We start from the raw sequence: 20,514 nt of genomic DNA on the forward strand, positions 1-20,514 counted from the left end.
GGGGAGGTAACTAAGGCTCAGTCAGGTTACCCCTCTCAGGGAGGTTCAGATGAAAGAGGGGAAACTAGAGAGTAGGCAAACCCAAAAGGGTTTCTCTGGAAATTGAATACATCTCTGAAATGGAGGCCCCAAGAGATTAGGATATAATTATGAAATCATACCACCAGCTCCCAGGAGCTCTGTAGGACTTGGGACATTTTGAATAGTTGAGAGCATTCCTTCCACATGACCTCCTCTGATCCTAACGACCCTACAAGTTGGTGGGACAAACTGGCCACGTCCCTTTTACTAATGAGGACAGGAGTACAGTGGTTCTGGGACTTAACAAGGTCACCTGGCTCCATAGGGACTCTGGGCCCAGGGACCTCACTGCAGCAGGATCACTGGTGAGATTTATTGTGTCATGAGAGGCTCTAAGGAGACAGTGAAGAAAGGAGGTGGTGTCTCCTGGCCTGAGGAGGATGCAATTTCTAAAACTTGGTCAGTTTCACTTCCAAACCTTCCTGAAGCAGCCAGGGTCGGGAAGGCACACCTGGCCAGTAGCCTCACACCATCAAAGGCCACTTTCCCTTGCTTCTGGGGACACACCTCTGCAAGAGGAACCAAAGCACCAAAAGCCAGGAGGACTCTGCCCTGGGGCTCCCTCCCTCACACACCTCACGATTCAGGTGCTTCCTTGGAATGCCCCAGATGATCTATCAAGGACACAGTCCCTGCAGCATTCTCAAAGAGCAGTGTCAGAACTCAGCAGAGATTTCAAAGCAGGACTGTCTCTCTCCACAGCCTGTGTTCTTCCATGGTGGTACACTGCCCACTACACAACCGCCACCAGCAAGGGAACGGGTCTTTCTCATCACAGTTCTCAGTTCTCAAACGGCAGAGCCAAGCTACTTGGGCCCAGGCATTGGCCCAGAAGGGCCCAAAGCCCGCTAATCCGATCAAAGGTTCCTTCTCCTTCAAGAGCCCCAAAGCCCCTGCTGGAGCTTGGTCGCAGAACTGGGGCCCTGACATTGAGGAAGCCCCGTGGTCCTCACTGCGCTCATCTGACCTGAGGATAAGAGTTACACCATGGGGTTCTTATGGGGATTGTATGAGACAGTGAGTCCCTAGCACTGCATAACCATAATAGGTGCCTGGTATATACCAGCTCTTTTCCCTCCTATGGCTTTACCCAGAGGCTGAGAGTGAAGGAGTTTGATGGAACCTCACAGATTCCCTCTAGAGGTCTCTAGGCTGTTGTAAGCAAAATAATGGCTCCCCCAAGATGTTTACATTGTAATCCCCAGATCCTATAGATATGTTAGGTTATGTAACAAGGGGGAATTAAGGTTGCAGATAGAATCAGAATTGCTCATGAGTTGACCTTGAGGTTGGGAGATTATGCTGGATTATCTGAGTGGGCCTAATATAATCACAGGGTTTTTAAATGTGGAAGAGGGAGGCAGAAGGGTCAGAGTCAGAGATTTGAAAATGCTATACTGAGGCTTGAAGATGGTAAGGGGCATGAGCCATGGAAAGCAGGCAGCCTCTAGAAGCTGGAAAAGGCAGGGAAACAGGTTCTTCCCCAGAGCCTCCAGAAGGAATGCAGCTCTGCCAACACTTTGATTATAGCCCAAGGAGACCCACTGCAAACTTCTGACCTCCAGAGTTGTAAGAAAATTAATTTGTGTTGTTTAAAGCTGCTAAGTTTGTGCTAACTTATTACAGCAGCAGTAGAAAGCACATTTTACAGATAGAAAAATTAAGGCTAAACATTTTGCCAAAGGTCACTGAGATATGACAGAGCTGGGCCTAGAACCTAGGTTTCTTCAATTATTATTTAATATTTTTGCCACCACGTCATACTATCTTCCACTACTTCCTATCTATAGCCTAGAATCTAGATACCTAGGAGTGAAATGCCCTTTACTCTCCATTCTACAAATATTTCAGGCCTAGTATGCATCAAGCACTACTCAGTGCTCAGAGCGCTGTGGTGAAGAAGACACAGACCCTGCCCTCAGGGAGTGCTGGTCCAGTGGGGAGACTCTCATACACAGCAGGGTGACAGGCGCTCTGATAAGAACCTAATCCAGCATGGGGATGCTTCCCAGATGGAGGCAGTAACCTCTACACTGAGATGGAAAAGCCAAACTGGTGTTCGTAAGGGGAAGAGTGTTGGGATTCTCCAACAGGAGAGGGAACAGAGTGTGTAGGGCTAAGGCAGGCAGGGAAGAAACAAGGTGCATTTGAACTTTGGCTCAAAACTTTGGTACTGAGCATGACTGAAGCATAGAGAGTCAGGGGGGTGGGGGGATGTGGAGAGAGGGCTGGAGAGGTAAGCCAGGGAACAGGAGCAAACTTCAGTTACCCATCAGCCAAGAGGGAACCAGGGGGATCAGGGTCCCTGGCAGCCCCCAGCCCCACTCACCTGAGCCATCTGGAATGGCCCTGACAAATGTGGGCAGCATCTTCACCGACGCTGTGGGGTTGGTGTCCTTCCCCAGGCCCTTCTGCATTTCAGCCTGGAACCGAGCCATAATGTCCAAAAGGGTCTCATCGGAGAGCCGCATGTGATACAGGAACCTGTCCACCTGGAACAGATAGCAGAGTGATCAGGGTTGGCTGCTGGGGACACCTGTCCTCCATTCAAGGCTGTAAATTCCCACTCCAGGCATGAAGCTGCATTCCTGACTCAGGACAGCTTCTTGATGTGGATTCCCAAAGGTTCCTTGCCTGACCACTCATCAAGCTGGGGAGTTAGAACAGAATGGAATGGAAAGCCAGGGAGGTGGGGACTTATTCCTCTGAAAAACAAGCTCTGAGGAAAAAATGGTTCCCCCATTTCTCTGATGGGACAATGGAGGGGCAAAAACGAAGAAGGATTCAATTTCTAATTCCTGGTTCAAGGCCCTCACCGTTGTCCTATTGCCTCTCCTCTGGAAAAGACTAGCTATAGCTTGAACCTCAAATTCCTAAACATAGAACCTTTCTTTTGTGCAATGGTAACAATATATATTCACACGTTTCCCCTTGTTTATGAGCCGCTAGGAAGATCAGAGCTAAATTCAGTTTCCAAGTGCAACCTCTAAAGTCCAGTGCTTTAAATTTCCATTTTGTTTTTAACTGAGGTTGTTTTAACTAAGATGAAGTTTAATTTTTAAAGCCAGATCAAATTGTTATTGGAAATGAGAGCATGTCACTCAAGTAACCAGAAAATTGGGACAAAGGACCACTACCCCAGTGGAGGGAAGACATAAAAATTACTAATGCTGGGCTTCCCTGGTGGCACAGTGGTTGAGAGTCGGCCTGCCGATGCAGGGGACACGGGTTCGTGCCCCGGTCTGGGAAGATCCCACATGCCGCGGAGCGGCTGGGTCCGTGAGCCATGGCCGCTGAGCCTGCGCGTCCGGAGACTGTGCTCCGCAACGGGAGAGGCCACAACAGTGAGAGGCCCGCGTACCGAAAAAAAAAAAAAAATTACTATTGCTGTGCACAGTCCATTTGAAAGTAGTAAGTCACATCATATTATTACCTTCCTCCCCATGCTAACGCTAATCACTTGGTGGTGGCAGCCTAGATTCCCAGGGCTCGCTGGGATGGAGTACCACGAGGGACAGTGGCACAGGTGCCCTGTATTGCCACCCTGCTTTATCTACTAAACAGCCTCTCTATTCATCCAGGTCACAAGGAGGCTTCATCTTGGCACATTCCTGCAGGAACTGCTCTCCCACACTTTTATCTAAGGCTAAGAACATTTGTTGCAGTATACAAAGTGCTTTCATGTATGTCACCTAATCTAACCTCCAAGACATCCATTTGAGGCGGTCAGGTAAGGCCAAATTATTGCTCCTAATTGAGAGATGGGGACTCCAAAGCTCAGAGCCATTAGCAGCATTAGGAGAGCCACAGGTAAGTGGCAGCCCTGGGACTATAATGCAGTCTCCATATTCCTCGCTCCATGGCCTGGTTTTGCTTCACAGCTTTGTGCAGGACCCACAAGCCCAACAGACAAGTTATACCAAAGTCCAGGGGTCACATGACCTTTATCATAAGACAGGTACCCAGTCATCAGCCAGGCCTAGAAGGCAGGCATCCCAGTTCAGTCCAGGGCCAGTATGGAGTCCTAAGCCAGTGAAGTGGTCCATGGCTCCAGGGGCTTGGGGGCCCAGCAAGAGGCCAGAAAACCATCAGAGAGCCATTAACAAAAGAGGACAATTGGGCTTTCAGCATATTTGAGAAGATAGGAGGGAACCAGGTCATGCTTCATTAAGGGCTTTCTGTTCACCCCGAGTCTGTTTATGACTAATTGGTTGGCACAGCAACACACAAGGAGAAAACCGACAGAAGGGACGTGACCCAAGTAATTGGGGCTTGGGGAAGGGTGAGATGTACTACACTGAACCTAAACTTGCTTCTTTATCACCCCGAGGCCCTTCAGACAGTGCCCCTGAGCGTACTGCTCATTTCTGCTCAGCTCCAGAGCATAAAGACCTCCTCCAGGTAACCCCATAGCATCATCCTTTGTATGTAAGTAGTGGTTTTGAGGCCCTTTGGGGGTAGTTTGCCAGCTGAAGTTTAACAGTTATTCAGGACTTTGGGTTGCTACTCCTGCTCTTTCAGTAAGTTAAAGTTATGACACACAAATATCAACTTAGCGTCAGTTTATTGTTTATTCTTTGTATCTTCCACAGCACCTGGTACAGTCGTTAGAAGGGAAGAATGAAACATACGTTGGGACAAAAAGGCTGTATTTTAAATCCAAACAGGTGATTTGAGGCCCGTATAAGCAGGCCCACACGTTGCAGGCACCAAGGAAGGGTACTTAAGTTCAGAAAACCAAGCCCACTCCTCTTGGAGTGACTCACAAACCATGTGACACCAGATATCTTCTAAACAAAAGAGCCAACAAGCATCACATTTAACATATGAAGAGCAAATTCCAAACTACAAGCTCAGAGCTGCTGAATTACAGGATGTGGGAGCCGGAAGGGACTTTACAGATCACTTAGTCCAAAGATCCTGTATTATGAATCGAGAGTCATAAAATGGTTCAACTCTTGAACCCAGTGATGTCACTTCTGGGAATCTATCCTTAGGAAATAATCCCAAATATGGAGAACATTAAATACACACCAATGTTTATCATAGCAATATTTTATTTGTTAAAAAAATGTTTATGAAAGTGGCTGAATGTCCAACAAGAGAGAAAAGGTTAAATTATGGCATATCCAATTTGACTGAATATTAGGAAGATAATTATGGAGAAATGTACTTAAGTGGTTACGTTTTAACAGTAAGTGAACTATACAGATCCACAGTGGTATACACAATATAACTGTAAAAACAGACAACAAGGGCTTCCACGTGGCAAACAGGACAATGTCTGCGAGAAGGGTGGGATTAAAGGTAACATTTCCACTTTTTGTAATGTTGACTTACTAAACTGTAAAAAGTACACAGGGAAAAACCTAACCAGTTCTTCTCTTATGAATGAACAATCTGCAGGTCAGTGACCAGACCCAGTCCAATGTTATCAATAGGTCAAATAATGTCACTACATCGAATTGGAAAAGATCTCCTCTCCTCTCCCCTCCCCCTCCCCCTCCCCTCTTCCTTTCTCTTTCTTTCTCTTCCTTCTTTCCTTCTTTCTTCCCCTTCCTTCCTGTTTTGTTTTGGTTTAGTTTTAATGTTGGTATAAGGAAATTTTAAAAAATTGTTCCAGGGTCTGAATAGTAACCCTCGTAGGCAAGTAGCACCCAGGATCTTGACAACTCTAGAAGCAGGAAGCACAGAAACTATGGAGGGGACTGGCTACCTGACCCGGACGGAGAAAGAGCCCATGCCTTTTGACCAGGTGTGTTGTCACCACGAGGAGGAGTGAATGAGTTGGTGTTCTAAGAACCCGTGACTCAACGCAGCAACTCATAAACTGGCCACCTTGCTACCCCAGACACCTGCTGGCTCACTCATCCAGGTGGCTGGAAAGTGCTCCTGACTATCCCTGCTCAGCTCACTCTTAGCTATCTTGCCTTCCCCTGGGAGAGAGAGAGGGGTCAACCCCAGGCCTTGACAAACACTGGCCCTCCTCCCAGAAGGACCTGGAACAGATCAGTGGAGGCTGCAATCCCACCTCCTGGGCCTGCACCTGGACTGGTGGACAAACACATCTAGCCTGATTCTTGGGTGTAACTAAAGGTTAACCACCACAAAGGGGCCCAAGGAAACGAAACTAATTTGCTAGAGCTAGAGGTATAAAGGTCCAGAGACTCCCCTTGAGGGCTGGAGAGACACCATGCAGGTTACATCTTTACTAAGAGGTTGTAACAGAAAATGAATTCTTAAGCAGTGCTGTATAGGACTTTTCCACCTCCTTAAGAAGCTAGTAGAGAGCTACGTGAACCTAATCAATAAATGAAAATTAAGATAACTCTGATTGATTTACAATATTTTAAGATTTGCTATAACCTGCAACCGAACTCCCTAATGAACAGAATGTAGTGGGAGGTTATCCCACCCAGCACAGGAGGACTGTTAGGTGCCATGCTTTTTTTTCAGTTTGAGAAGCCAGGAGGCATCATGACACAATGGAAAGAATGCTGAAGGAGGATTCAGAGGTTTGGGTTTAATCCTCACTCCACCTTAAATACCTGGGTAATCTTGGCTAAATCCACCTGCTGGGAGGACTTCTGTTATCTATAAATTGAGAGATGCTCGTGCCCAGAGCCCTGCCACTGGCAGCTGGTGTGGCTAGAGGGGCAGGCTGGGCTCATTCTAGGCCGCCAGGAGAGAATGCTGGTGGCTGGCCCCCATTTGAGCCTTGGCAACTTTTAACCAGCCGACCCTGGAATCAATTTTGTAGACAGGCTTCTTGGGCAAAGTGGCAAAATAATGCACATCATTAAGAGCACACCACTGGCCAACAGCACGTGCCAACAATATATATTTTGATTATTGTATGTAAAAACTCACACCCCTCTTGGTATCCGTATTTATATCCTTTCAAGCACGTGAAGAATCATGTGAATTACTTTAATGAATTCTCAAATTTTCTTTAAAAATGACTCTTCTTTGTAGCCTTTCCCCCAAACATTCCTCACATCCAACACAATTGTCTTCAAGCTTTCTAAAGACTTTCTCCTCATCCCCTTCCCGTCTGGTATCTGCCAGGAAGTCTGAGTGAAATGGAAGGCTCAGGACAGTATGCAATGTGCAGCCCATGGGAGATTTACTTCCTCTTCCCCTTCTGTGAGTTTTTACTGCCTCTGTGCACCCTGTACCTTTTCTAATAAGCTCTCTTAAATCTCTTCACATGTAGGCACGGCATCAATTAACTGTCAGGGAACACTGAACCAGGTATCTCTCAGTTCTGTGAGTCCTTACCTTCTTGATCTGATCCTCCTTCAGCTTGGTGAAGTAAAATGCCATCAAGTGTACCGCAAACATTTTCCCCAAGTTTGGTTTCTCCTGAGGTGAGCAGAGATTTCTGTGCAGTGTTCACTCCCACGTCTCTGGAGCGCTGCCCACTTCCAGTCCAGGCTGGATCCCTCCGGGGAACTAGGTGCTACAGATTAAATACTTCCAGGCTGCTTAGTTCAATGATTAAACTTTGCCCCCTGTCTCTGGTCCCTCCCTCCAGCACACACTTGATTGTCTAATAGGAAGCTCAGGATGGTAGTTGAGGGTTGGTGGAGGGCAGGCAGGGGATGGGTTGCTTGACTCTTTGAGAATCGGGTCCCACAAAATCTCGTTGCTAAGCAACACTCTCAAGCTAATGTCCCACCAAGCCCACTCAGCCGAGGAAAATCTTCTGAGAAGTTGGGCGTTAAACAAAGCCAACTCTCAACCAGCTGAGCTGCTCTGTAAATGTCTAGTCTCAGGCTTTTCTCTTTAGTCCTTTTCTTCTCAGCACAGGAATAGAACTCCTAACTCTCTGCTCCTCAAGAGCACTAACTTAATTAAGACTAAGTACTGCCCTGGTCAGAGAGGTTCCAAGAATGTTGGGGCAGGGCTTCCCTGGTGGCGCAGTGGTTGAGAGTCCGCCTGCCGATGCAGGGGACGCAGGTTCGTGCCCAGGACGGGGAAGATCCCACATGCCGCAGAGCGGCTGGGCCCGTGAGCCATGGCCGCTGAGCCTGCGCGTCCAGAGCCTGTGCTACGCAACGGGAGAGGCCACAACAGTGAGAGGCCCGTGTACCGCCCCCCCCAAAAAAAAGAATGTTGGGGCAAATTCCTTCATTTGTGACCAATCAAATCTCTTAGCTTACAGCCGTTGGTAATGGAAAAAAATCAGTAAAGGTTTATCTGTTCACAGTGGTAAGCCAGAAAACCTTGATATCCCAGCTAATGAACCAGAAAAAAATTATCCATGAGAAAGGATGAAGTCACCCGTACTCACTGGGAAGCTGCTGCTGGAGAGGAAAACTGAAGTCACAGACAGGAAATGTCTCATCTCAGACCACCAGGGTATTTTGGTTCACTCACTTATCTCCCTCCATCATACTTGATGTGAGAAGGACCCAGAAAGGGGTCAATGTATGGGTACAACAGACTTTGCACTCTTCCCGCAGTCACTGGTCAGCTGATGAAATCAACAACAACAATGCTGTTAACAACAGCAGCTAACACGGATGGAGCACTTACTATTTCCATTTTATAAATGAGAAAATTGAGGCCCAGAAAGGTTAATTTGCTCAAAATCACAAAGCCTGTAAATAGTACAGTGAGGAATGAAACCCAGGAGTTTCATGTCAGTGCCCAGCTCTTAAACAATACATAATATTGCCTTTCTTCCTTTTCCATGCAATAGATACTCAGTTAATAGCTACTACTAGCAGCAGCATTCTGTGGGGTTATTGTCAAGAATTCCAACCACAGTTAACCCTTGGACGACACAGGTTTGAACTGCATGGGGCCACTTACATAAGGATTCTTTTCAATAGTAAATAACACAGTACTACATGATCCAGGGTTGGTTGAATCCGCTTGTAGATGTGGAATCACAGATACGGGGGAACCACTTGTACAGAGGGCCGGCTATTAATTATAAGTAAATTTTTGACAGTGTAGAAGGTCCAGCGTCCCTTACCTCTGAGTTGTTCAAGGGTCAATAGTACTTGGAAAACTAAACACAGAGATATCACTTCAACAGGATCTTCCCAGTGGGGGAAAATGGCAAATGAAGAAATTCCTGACCACAACATCCCAAATACTAATCAAATGCTTACTAAAATTGGCAACTGATCTGATGTTAATGAAGGTCAGCTGGGCACCCCAGTGTTTCTCTGCTCCTATAGGCACCTGCTCTACAATACAAAGAGAAAAAAAATGGCTTTTCCTGGTCAACTTAGCAGCCTCAGCTTTGTTTGCTTTGCAAGTGCATAATCTCATTAATCAAGACAATTGCCAGACAATTGCCTGGCGAGAACCTTCAACAGCTGCCTCTTCAGAAGCCACTGATTCTCCAATCAGTGCTCTTTATCCATCCATCATGTGGATGAGCCATTGGAAGTCTAGCCTAAGCCCAGGGTGTTTGATTAAAATTACTCAGATGCTTTTCTCAGACTGATATAAAACCGTCTCCCAGAATGAGAAACACTATCCTTTTCAGTGTGTTTACCCCTCAGACTATGAACTCTTCTAGCTCCTTTACTTTGTCATTTCTACAAACAAGCAAAGGCTAATCTTTAGTTGTTGACACTATTCAATTCCCCATGTGGAACTGGTATTCTGAAACAGACGTGCTGTCCCTGAGTCTGCACTGGATAACATCCTGGGCAGGTCACCGCCTACAGGTGATAACAGTATTGTCTTAATTCCTTCATTTAAAAAGTAACCTCAGGTGCAGTATGGCACCAAGGTCATTGACTTATTCGACATAGGGATAAGGGGTTACAATGGCTCATGGACAAAAGGACACAAAGCTATAACCAAAGACCTCTGCAATCTAGTGGTTGCTTTTATGTGCCAGATAGGCAGCTTTGGGGATTTTAATTAGGCAAATGACACCAGAGAATTTTCAGCTATTACATCATTCCATTTTTTTAATCTAAGCACATTAGCATCTACATTCCAGGTCTGAGCTAGCTGACTAAACCAAGAAGCTTAATGATTATAAAAATCACATGTATTTGAAGTCATCTAGCTCGGCCCCCTCACTTTAGAAAGACAAAATAATTATATTATTTTACCATTCCTCATCTGATTATTTCAGTTCAACCACTGGAATTTTTCACCCTTACTAAAGCTCTATGTAGCTATTCAACGATATACAAGTCTTATAAGCACTTAGATTTTGCTTAAGAACACCATTTGAGGGTTAGCGCTGCTAAGTGACATTTTAGTTAAAACATTACCTGTCTGGCCCAAACCTTCCATGTAAGAAGGAACTCTCTCACATCTATACACATTTCTGTTTCCACAGAACTGGCCCTTATGGGAAGACCTAAAGACAATATCTGCTTTCCTTTTAGTATTGAGCACAGTAGGAGGACAAGAAGTGCAACACAATTTACCTATTATTTAGTAAACACTTGTATTGATATAATGTTTACTAGGTGTTTTACAATATTAATTCCCACGACAACTATCATTCTCTCTATTTTACAGATAGAGAAACTGAGGCAAAGATCCCAAGTGGTACATGGTAGAATAGATATTTGAAGGCAGGCAGTATGGCTTCAGAGTCCATGCTTACCCACTGTGCTACACTGGCTCTCATTAACCTGGAAGCAAAGAACAGGGGAAATACAGGATCTAAGCTAGGAAAATCTAAGCTAGGGAAATGCAGGACCTAAACCCAGTGGAAAGTGCACAAGCCCTGATTTCCCACTTTGGCTCTGCCCTGACTGAAGACAAAGGCTCCAAGTTCATATCTGTGAAGGGTTCATAGCTCCCTTGTGATCATTTGCAGAATAAAAGTAAATGAGATCACGTAAGAGAAGCCATGCATCCCATAGTGGGCACACTAAAAGCATCTCTTTAATCTAAGCCTTCACCTAGCTCAGTACCCCTTCTTAAAATTGCTATTTCATCTCACCCCATTTAATCCCTTAGGATAAAAAAAAAATGCATGCAGCCCTTTCAGTACATTCAGTAAAACATAAAACATATATTACTTATATATGGAATCTGAAAAATAAATTAGTGAATATAACAAAAAAGAAACAGACTCGCAGATATAGAGAATAAACTAGTGGTTACCAGTGGGGAGAGGGAAGGGAGGAGGGGCAAGATAGGGGTTGGGGAGTAAAAGGTACAGACTACTATGTATGAAATAAATGAGCTACAAGGATATACTGTACAACACAGGGAATATAGCCAATATTTTATAAAAACTACAAGTGGAATATAACCTTTAAAAATTGTGAATCACTAGGTTGTACATCTGAAATTTATATAATATTGTGCATCAACTGTACCTCAATAATAAGCAAATAAATAAACTTGAATAAACTTTTTAAAAAACCATAACTGTAAACCATTAGAAGGTATCAGTTCCATTTATTGGAATTATAGAAACAATTAGGAATTTTATAAATATTTTATTCCTGTTACTAAAGAAAAGAGATCCTGAATTCTGTCCCCTATTTTTTTAATGATATGTCCAAAGTTAAGTTGTCCATAATATAAAACAGTCTGCCCTGCTGGTATTCCACATGCTGCAAAAGAATAAGAAAGGGCAAACTGCCATAAAAGAAAGTCAAAGTAGAAACTTTCAAACCCTGCCAGCAGTTACAGTTACTATGGTGTTGCCATGGGAGCAACCATAAATGAAGCAGAAATGTTAGCTTCAGCAAGTTTCAAAAGAATATTACTGATAGTTTTTTATAGGCTTATTCCTGACCCAAGAGCAGTCAGGGAATGCTCATGAAGAAATGATCATGTATGTTAACTACAGTTCAATAAAAATCCATTAATTAATTAATCTTTAATAATTTTAAAAATGGGTGCATATTATTCTGTATGTAAATAATACCTAAATAAATTTGATTTTTAAAAAAGGGGGAAAAAAGAAAGACATCAACTGCACACAATTATTTTTTTTCACAACTGTACATTAAGAGCTGTATTTGCAAAATACATAAGTGTGGCATAAACCCACAAGGACAACATAATTTTGGAAGACAGAAAGCTGACAGAGAAGTAACAGCTTAGCAGAGGAAACACTGACACCTCAGTGCCTGCAGAGAGTGACTGCACCAAGAAACGAGCAATGACATCTGTAACTGTAGAAATGCTCAGGAATTGAAGGCCTTGATACTTCAGAAAAGCAAAAGGCTGGAAAAAAAAAAAAAGATTGGCTAAAAGTGTATATAAAAAGCCTTCAGGGCTTCCCTGGTGGCGCAGTGGTTGAGAGTCCGCCTACCGATGCAGGGGACGTGGGTTCGTGCCCCGGTCCGGGAAGATCCCACATGCCGCGGAGCAGCTGGGCCCGTGAGCCATGGCCGCTGAGCCTGCGCGTCCGGAGACTGTGCTCCTCAACGGGAGAGGCCACAACAGTGAGAGGCCCGCGTACCGCAAAAAAAAAAAAAAAAGCCCTACAGATGCTGATATTTGGGGCATACACTAAAATAGTCAGCTTATACCTCATTTAGCCAAAGCAATCATGAGAAAGAAAAACAAAGCTGGAGGCATTACAATACCTGATTTCAAGCAGTATTACAAAGCTAGCAATCAACATAGTATGGTAGGGGCTTCCCTGAGGCTTCCCTGATGGCGCAGTGGTTAAGAATCCGCCTGCCAATGCAGAGGACATGGGTTCGAGCCCTGGTCCAGGAAGATCCCACATGCTGCGGAGCAACAAAGCCCGTGTGCCACAACTACTGAGCCTGTGCTCTAGAGACCGCAAGCCACAACTACTGAGCCCATGTGCCGCAACTACTGAAGCCTGCGTGCCTAGAGCCCGTGCTCCGCGACAAGAGAAGCCACCGCAACGAGAAGTCCGCGCACCTCAAGGAAGAGTAGCCCCCACTCGCCACAACTAGAGAAAGCCCACGCACAGCAGCAAAGACCCGTTGCAGCCAAAAATAAATAAATAAAATAAATTTATTAAAAAAAACAACAACAGGGCTTCCCTGGTGGCGCAGTGGTTGGGAGTCCGTCTGCCGATGCAGGGGACATGGGTTCGTGCCCCGGTCCGGGAGGATCCCACATGCCGCGGAGTGGCTGGGCCCGTGAGCCATGGCCGCTGAGCCTGCGCGTCCGGAGCCTGTGCTCCGCAATGGGAGGGGCCGCAACAGTGAGAGGCCCGCGTACTGCAAACAAACAAACAAACAAACAAAGAACAGTATGGTACTGGCATAAAAACAGGCACATAGCAGTGAAACAGAATAAAGAGTCCAAACATAAACCCCCATATGTATAGTCAGCTAATTTTTGACAAGGGTGCCAAGAATACACAATGGGGAAAGGACAGTTTCTTCAATAAATGGTGCTAGGAAAACTAGATATCCACATGCAAAAGAATGAAACTCACCCTACAACATTCACAAAAATTAACTCAAAATCAAACAAAGATTCAAATAGAAGACCTGAAGCCATAAAACTCCCAGAAGAAAACATAGGGAAAAAGATCCTTGACATTGGTCCAGGCAGTGATTTCCTAGATAAGTCACCAAAACACAGGAAACAAAAACTAAAATAAACAAGTGGGACTACATTAAACTAAAGAGCTTCTGCATAGCAAAGGAAACCATCAATAAATTGAATAGACAGTCTACAGAATGGGAGAATTCGGAAACCATATATCTGATAAAGGTCTAATATCCAAAATATATAAAGAACTCATACAACTCAACAGCAAAAAAAAGAAAATAATCCAATTAAAAATGGGCAAAGAACCTGAATAGACGTTTTTCCAAAGAAGACATACAAATGGCCAACAAATATATGAAAAGATGGTCAACATCACTAATCATCAGGGATATGCAAATCAAAACCACAGTGAGATGTCACTTCACACCTGTTAGGATGGCTTTTATCCAGAAGACAAGAGATAACAACGTTGGCGAGGATATGGAGAAAAGGAGACCCCTGTGCACAGTTGGTGGGATTGTAAATTGAGATGACCATTACGGAAAACAGTATGGCAGTTCCTCAAAAAATTAAAAATTGAAGTACCAATATGACCCAACAATCCCACTCCTGGGTATACATCCGAAGGAACTGAAATCAGCATCTCAAAGCAGTATCTGCATACCCATGTTCACTGCATCTTTATTCACAATAGCCAAGATACGGAAACAACCTAAGTGGCTGTCAACAGCTGAATGGATAAAGAAGATGTAGTGTATATATATATACAACAGAATATTATTTAGCCATGAGAAAGAAGGAAATCCTGCCATTTGGAACAAAATAGATGTACTTTAAAGGCATTATGCTAAGTGAGGTAAGTCAGAGAAGGACAAATACTGTATGATCTCACTTATATGTGGAATCTAAGAAAATTGAACTTGTAAAAACAGAGAGTGGAATGTGGTTACCAAGAGCTGGGGATGGGGGAATTGGAGCGATACTAAAGGTACAAACTTGTAACTAGTAAATAAATAAGTTCTGGAGATCTAAGGTACAATATAGTGATTATAGTCAATAATACTGTATTATAAACTTTAAAGTTACTAAGAGACTAAATCTTACCTGTTAACATAAAAGAAATGATAAATATGTGACATGATAAAGGTATTAGCTAATGCTCCTGAAGTAATCATATTACAATATATAAACACACTGCATACTTAAAATTAGTGTTATATGACAATTATTTCTCAATTAAAAGAAAAAGCCAGCTTATGATCCGATCAACCTACATCAAAAGCCAAAAGCCTTACCCATGTAAACAGAGCTTCCTATTAGCTTAATTCCTCACTTTTTTTTTTTTCTGACCACACTGCAAGGCATGTGGGATCTTAGTTCCCCAACCAGGGATTGAACCTGTGCCCCCTGCAGTGGAAGCATGGAGTCTTAACCACTGGACCACCAGGGAAGTTCCATAATTCCTCACTTTTAAATATGAACATAGCCAAAGACTACTAGACACTAAAGAAAAGTTTCCAATGGTAAAAGCAAAAACCAAACAAGAAAAAAAAATGTAGGAAACAGAAAAAAACTATAATATCTTTAGGGAAATAAGATATTGATTGTATCCATGAAACAAGAACAAGAGGATAACTAAAAACAAGGGTGGAAACAGGGGGGAGGGAGAGGAACTATATGACACTTAAAAAAAAAATTCAGTACTTTTTTCCTAGCAAGAGTTTTAAACTCAAAAAGAGAAATTTAACTTTGAGCCATAACTGATAAAAAAAACTTATATGAATCTATAGGGAACGTCCTAATAAAACTTCTGGGAATAATTTAAAGGTGTATTTTCTAACACATTTTCCAATATTTTTTGATTGTATTAAACATTCATATTCTCTGGTTACATTTTACAGCACTCTTAATTAGCTGTGAGTGGTTTAAATTCCACTAATAAGATAATGGCCTCTGAGAAATACATACAGTTGTACTAGGATTGTCTGTAAATGAATAAGGATAATACACACGCATACATTGTAAACTTTGCTATAGCAATACAATATGATGTATTAAGTTGGTAAGGGAAGAAGAGCATTAGCTGAGGAAAATAAGAGAAGCTAAAGTTTTAAGATCAAGGCAAGATTTATAGTTAAAAGAATATGTGAAAATATATGAGTTCTAATATTACTAAAAATTAAATAACAGGAATCAGAATTGATAATTCAGCTGGAAATCATTTATGTGAATTTTCACATATAATTGAGTAAAAAGTCACAGTCTATGGACCAGATGGTGATGAAATTAAATCACTGTGCAGAACTTAGGAGACTAAATCATGGGAGGTTTTTCTTCTATCATCTCAAGGTAGACTCTTCTAGTGGCTGAAAGCCTCCAAGAAAAGGCCAGAGCTGAAAGCATCTACTTTCTGAGAACTCAGGACTGCCAGCTGTTAGAATGTCAATATTCTCAAAGGAACCCTCCTACACTGTTGGTAGGAATGTAAATTGGTACAGCCACTATGGAGAACAGTATGGAGGTTCCTTAAAAAACTATAAACAGAATTACCATATGATCCAGGGATCCCACTCCGGGGCATGTATCTGGAGAAAACTATAATTTGAAAAGATACATGCACCCCAATGTTCATTGCAGCACTGTTTACAGTAGTTAAGACATGGAAGCAACCTAAGTGTCCACTGACAGATGAATGGATGAAGAAGATGTGGTAAATACATACAATGGAATATTACTCAACCATAAAAAAGAATGAATGCCATTTGCAGCAACATGGATGGACCTAAAGATTATCATACTAAGTGAAGTAAGCCAGAGAAAGACAAATCATATGATATCGCTTATATGTAGAATCTAAAAAAAAAAAATGTTACAAATGCACTTAAGTACGAAACAGAAATAGACCCATAGACATAGAAAACAAACTTATGGTTACCAAAGGGGAAAGGAGGGGGGCAGGGATAAATTAGGAGTTTGGGATTAACATATACACACTACTATATACAAAATAGATAACCAACAAGGACCTACTGTATAACATAAGGAACTATACTCGATATTTTATAATAACCTATAAGGGAAATGAATCTGAAAAAGAATATACACAGGCGCACACACATATATATACATAACTGAATCACCCTGCTGTATACCTGAAACTGTGTAAATCAACTATACTTCAATTTTAAAAAAATGAGAGAATGCCAACATTCTCATAATAAGCACATTGCCATACTCCCCTTTATTCTTCTGAATTCTGTAACTCTCTTTCTTTTCAAATGTGTATCTGAATCTCTTCTCAGATGTAGACATTACACTGTTTATTGTTATGCCTCTTATTTTCAAAATGAAAAAAGGAACTATCAAAAAATGAGCTCTAAGAAATGAAAACATAGAGAAAATTAAATTTTCAATAGGTTAGAAGATAAAGTTGGAGAAATTGCCTAGAAAGTAGCAGAAAAGTCATGAGTATAATTTTAAAATACTGATTTAACCACCACAAAAAGGAATAATAGCTATATCAAAAGAGAAATGGAGAAAAGGAATAATTTAAGAAAGGAGTGATTTAAGAAAGCTAAATCCTCACCTACTATAACAGGAAGTCAGTAGCTAATGCTTTAAAATGATGACTCAAGAGACAGTAGGAGATGTATATTATGCAGAGTCAGTGAGGTAAATATTAGAAGAAACAGATAATAGAGTTGAAAATGCTTGTTTCTGGTTTTTAAAGCTATGTATATATTCCTTTGACAAAAATTAATTTTTAAAACACGGCTTAAGCTTACTTGGCTTATGTATATAGAGTTAGAGGTAAGTCAATGTGCAGAAGTGTGGCTTAGGGGAAAGTTCTTATTTCCAAGTGAGCTTTGTTTTGAATTTATATTATATACTACTTTTAAATACATGTGATCAACATCTATTTATCAGTTTTTAAAGAATAACAATGAGTGATAAACATGCTAAGAAAATGAAAATGCAGCTGTTAAGAGGAAAGAATAAGTCAATTTGTGAACATTACAAATTACTTAAGGAACTTTTAAAAATATATATGATCTCGACCTAATTACAAGCACTTGAAAAAAAAAGATCTCCCAGCAGGGAATTATCAATTTCACTGCACTTTACAGGTGTGTCAAATAGCAGTTCAAAGTAGTCACTGACGGCAATAGAGACACAGACCGACCAGAGAACGGACTTGAGGACACGGGGAGGGGGAAGTGTAAGCTGGGACGAAGTGAGAGAGTGGCATGGACATATATACACTACCAAATGTAAAATAGACAGCTAGTGGGAAGCAGCCACATAGCACAGGGAGATCAGCTCGGTGCTTCGTGACCACCTAGAGGGGTGAGATAGGGAGGGTGCAAGGGAGGGAGACGCAAGAGGGAGGAGATATGGGGATATATGTATAACTGATTCACTTTGTTATAAAGCAGAAACTAACACACCATTGTAAAGCAATTATACTCCAATAAAGATGTTAAAACAACAACAACAAAGTAGTCACTGAGGTCACAAGCCTTTCCCAAGCCTTTCCCAAGCCTCTATAAGCACCAAGGCTTTTCAAAGGCCCGGACTGGTTAAGGAGCACATGATATTGAATCTCTGGGCAGATTCTAAGAGCGTAGCTTTGAAGGACTTCAGAACGCCTCCTCAACCCAAATTTGCCAAAAGTAGCTTCTTAAATTCAGTCTTCAAAACCCGATCCTACTTCAAAAGCTTTTTTCCCCTTCTCCGGCATCTTTCTGCCCATTAAGACAACTACTGTTTATCGTCTCTGTTGGAATTGTCCTACTATGTTGAGTGACAGACTTTTAGATAATAGTGCTCAGAAGCATGTTTATAAACACTGTTATCTCTGTTCAAGTTTATGTATTTTAAAACCTTTGAAAATAGAGTAGGGAAACAGCCTAATTCATTTATTCATTTGCTTCTCTTATCAAATCACAACTTTTCATTATATCCTCATAGGTTTGTTTTCAATTGGACACACAAAGAATGACTGCATCATAATTACAGACTCCCAGGTCTGAGGTGTAAGAATTTTTGGTGATTGGTGATGACAGTTTTGTGATTCACAATAAGTCATTTTTCAAAAGATCCAATTCCATTTTGTATTCGCACACTCCTCCATAAACAATGTACAAAGCATTACAAGTTATTGGTTATTATTGTTAACCACTTATGTACTAACCACATTTTACTAAATTACCCAGATCTGTACTGATGGAACTGAGGTCGGCATCTAAGCCTCAGTCCATACCCAATGCTGATGTTCAGCTGAATCCACAATAGTCCAAGGAGGGTTTTCAGGCAAGTATTTCAAAACCTGTTAGAAAACTGCAAGAAAAAAAAGAAGTTTTGGAAAGACTGAAAACATGACCTTAGTGAAATGTATGCCTTGAACTTAGCTTGCCCCATAAGTCCACAAAGAAAAATAAGTGACATGTCCAACTCGTAGCAGAGAAGGAAGATCTGATTTCACAGTGACAATTTTAAACACACTGCAGAGTTATTCAAGGCCACTCCAATTATATTTTTCCTGTCTTGTTCCACCTGATTTCATCTTTCTTTTAATCTCTTCTTCTGCCTAACCACAGAGCTCTCCCTCCCCCACAAAGACGGGAAAGGTGAAAAGTAAACTATCACTAGTATTTATAAACACTCTGTAGCTCAATGTTCAAGCCGCCCCTCTCTGACAGCACCCCACCCCCACTCCTCTTATCTGAGCCTTCACTAACATTTAACTTGCAAGTGTCTTGCCTAAGTGTCTTCTCTGATGTACCAATTCTAGCTTCCAAACTGGAGAAAGTGAGAGAATTAATAACCCTCTAAGGGCTTCCCGTGGTGGCACAGTGGTTAAGAATCCGCCTGCCAATGCAGGGGACATGGGTTCAAGCCCTGGTCCGGGAAGGTCCCCCATGCCGCAGAGCAACTAAACCTGTGCGCCACAACTACTGAAGCCCGTGCTCCTAGAGCCCGTGCTCCGCAACAAGAGAAGCCACTGCAATGAGAAGCCCGTGCACTGCAACGAAGAGTAGCCCCCACTCGCCGCCAACTAGAGAAAGCCTGTGAGCAGCAATGAAGACCCGATGCAGCCAAAAATAAAATAAATTTATGAAAAAAAAAATAACCCTCTCAAGTGACGTATCTCATCACGTAAATACGAGACCAAACAGTCACAGCAGAAAGCAAGCCCTAGAAGTTAAAGTTGCTCAAACGCAAAATATCAAAATAAATATGCCCTTCCAGGCATTTCACTATTGATTATCCACAAGTAAGGGAGATATACAGTCAGTGCTTCCTGTTCAGCCTTTATTTTTATGAAGGCAAAGGTTAGAAGAATAAAGACTGCTATCAATTAAATATCATCTGAACTCTGAACTACTGAAGAAAAAGTCAGAGAGATGACTAACTGTAAACTTGGTTACTCCTCGACCCAACTGCAACCAAAGCAGTTTAATCCCTAGTCTAAAGTCAGCCTCGATTTAGCAGTTGCTGAAGAAATTAGTTTAGTTCTTCGAATGACCTAAGAGCTCAATTCACAGCCCAGAATGAACCCAAACCTTCAGGTTCATTTATAAAACACTTCCTTGTAGACCAAGTCCTGTGCTATATGGCATCTCATCACATTTAACCTCCCAAACAACTCTAAGTAGGTGTTATTGTCCATCTTTTTCAGATGTGGAGACCAAGCCACAGAGAGGGTAAGATTACTGAACTAACTGGTAGTGATGAGAGAAGCTAAACCAAGATCTATCCAACTCCAAAGACTATGTCCTTAAGCTCCTTTTAGCTGTATCTCTAACCAAGGCTTAAAACTTTATTGGACAAGTAAAGGCCACTATGCATCAGACTGGCCTTTGGACACGGGAAGACCACTCACTCTATGTAAAATAGCCCACAAACCACTACCACTCTCTTCCCTTATTCTACTTCTTTCTAGCATTTATCTCTGAAATCACATCTATTAATTTCACATTCATTTGCGCTTCTACT

The 20,514-nt window shown here is 42.2% G+C and overlaps 1 protein-coding gene across 2 annotated transcripts in view; it reads right to left on the minus strand.

Moving 5' to 3' along the window:
* The window catches only part of HKDC1 (hexokinase domain containing 1), a 45,680-nt gene extending 38,255 nt beyond the window's left edge, over positions 1-7,425 (minus strand). For both annotated transcript variants that reach the window (XM_060092234.1, XM_060092225.1), the window contains exons 1-2: positions 7,363-7,425; positions 2,411-2,573 (exon numbers count right to left, since the gene is read on the minus strand). In XM_060092234.1, coding sequence (XP_059948217.1) covers positions 2,411-2,573; positions 7,363-7,425 — 226 coding nt within the window. The remainder of the gene's footprint in view (positions 1-2,410; positions 2,574-7,362) is intronic.
* Between the last annotated feature and the right edge of the window lie 13,089 nt (positions 7,426-20,514).

The sequence above is a fragment of the Mesoplodon densirostris genome, chromosome 1 (assembly GCF_025265405.1).
Source record: "Mesoplodon densirostris isolate mMesDen1 chromosome 1, mMesDen1 primary haplotype, whole genome shotgun sequence".
NCBI classification, from domain to species: domain Eukaryota; kingdom Metazoa; phylum Chordata; class Mammalia; order Artiodactyla; family Ziphiidae; genus Mesoplodon; species Mesoplodon densirostris.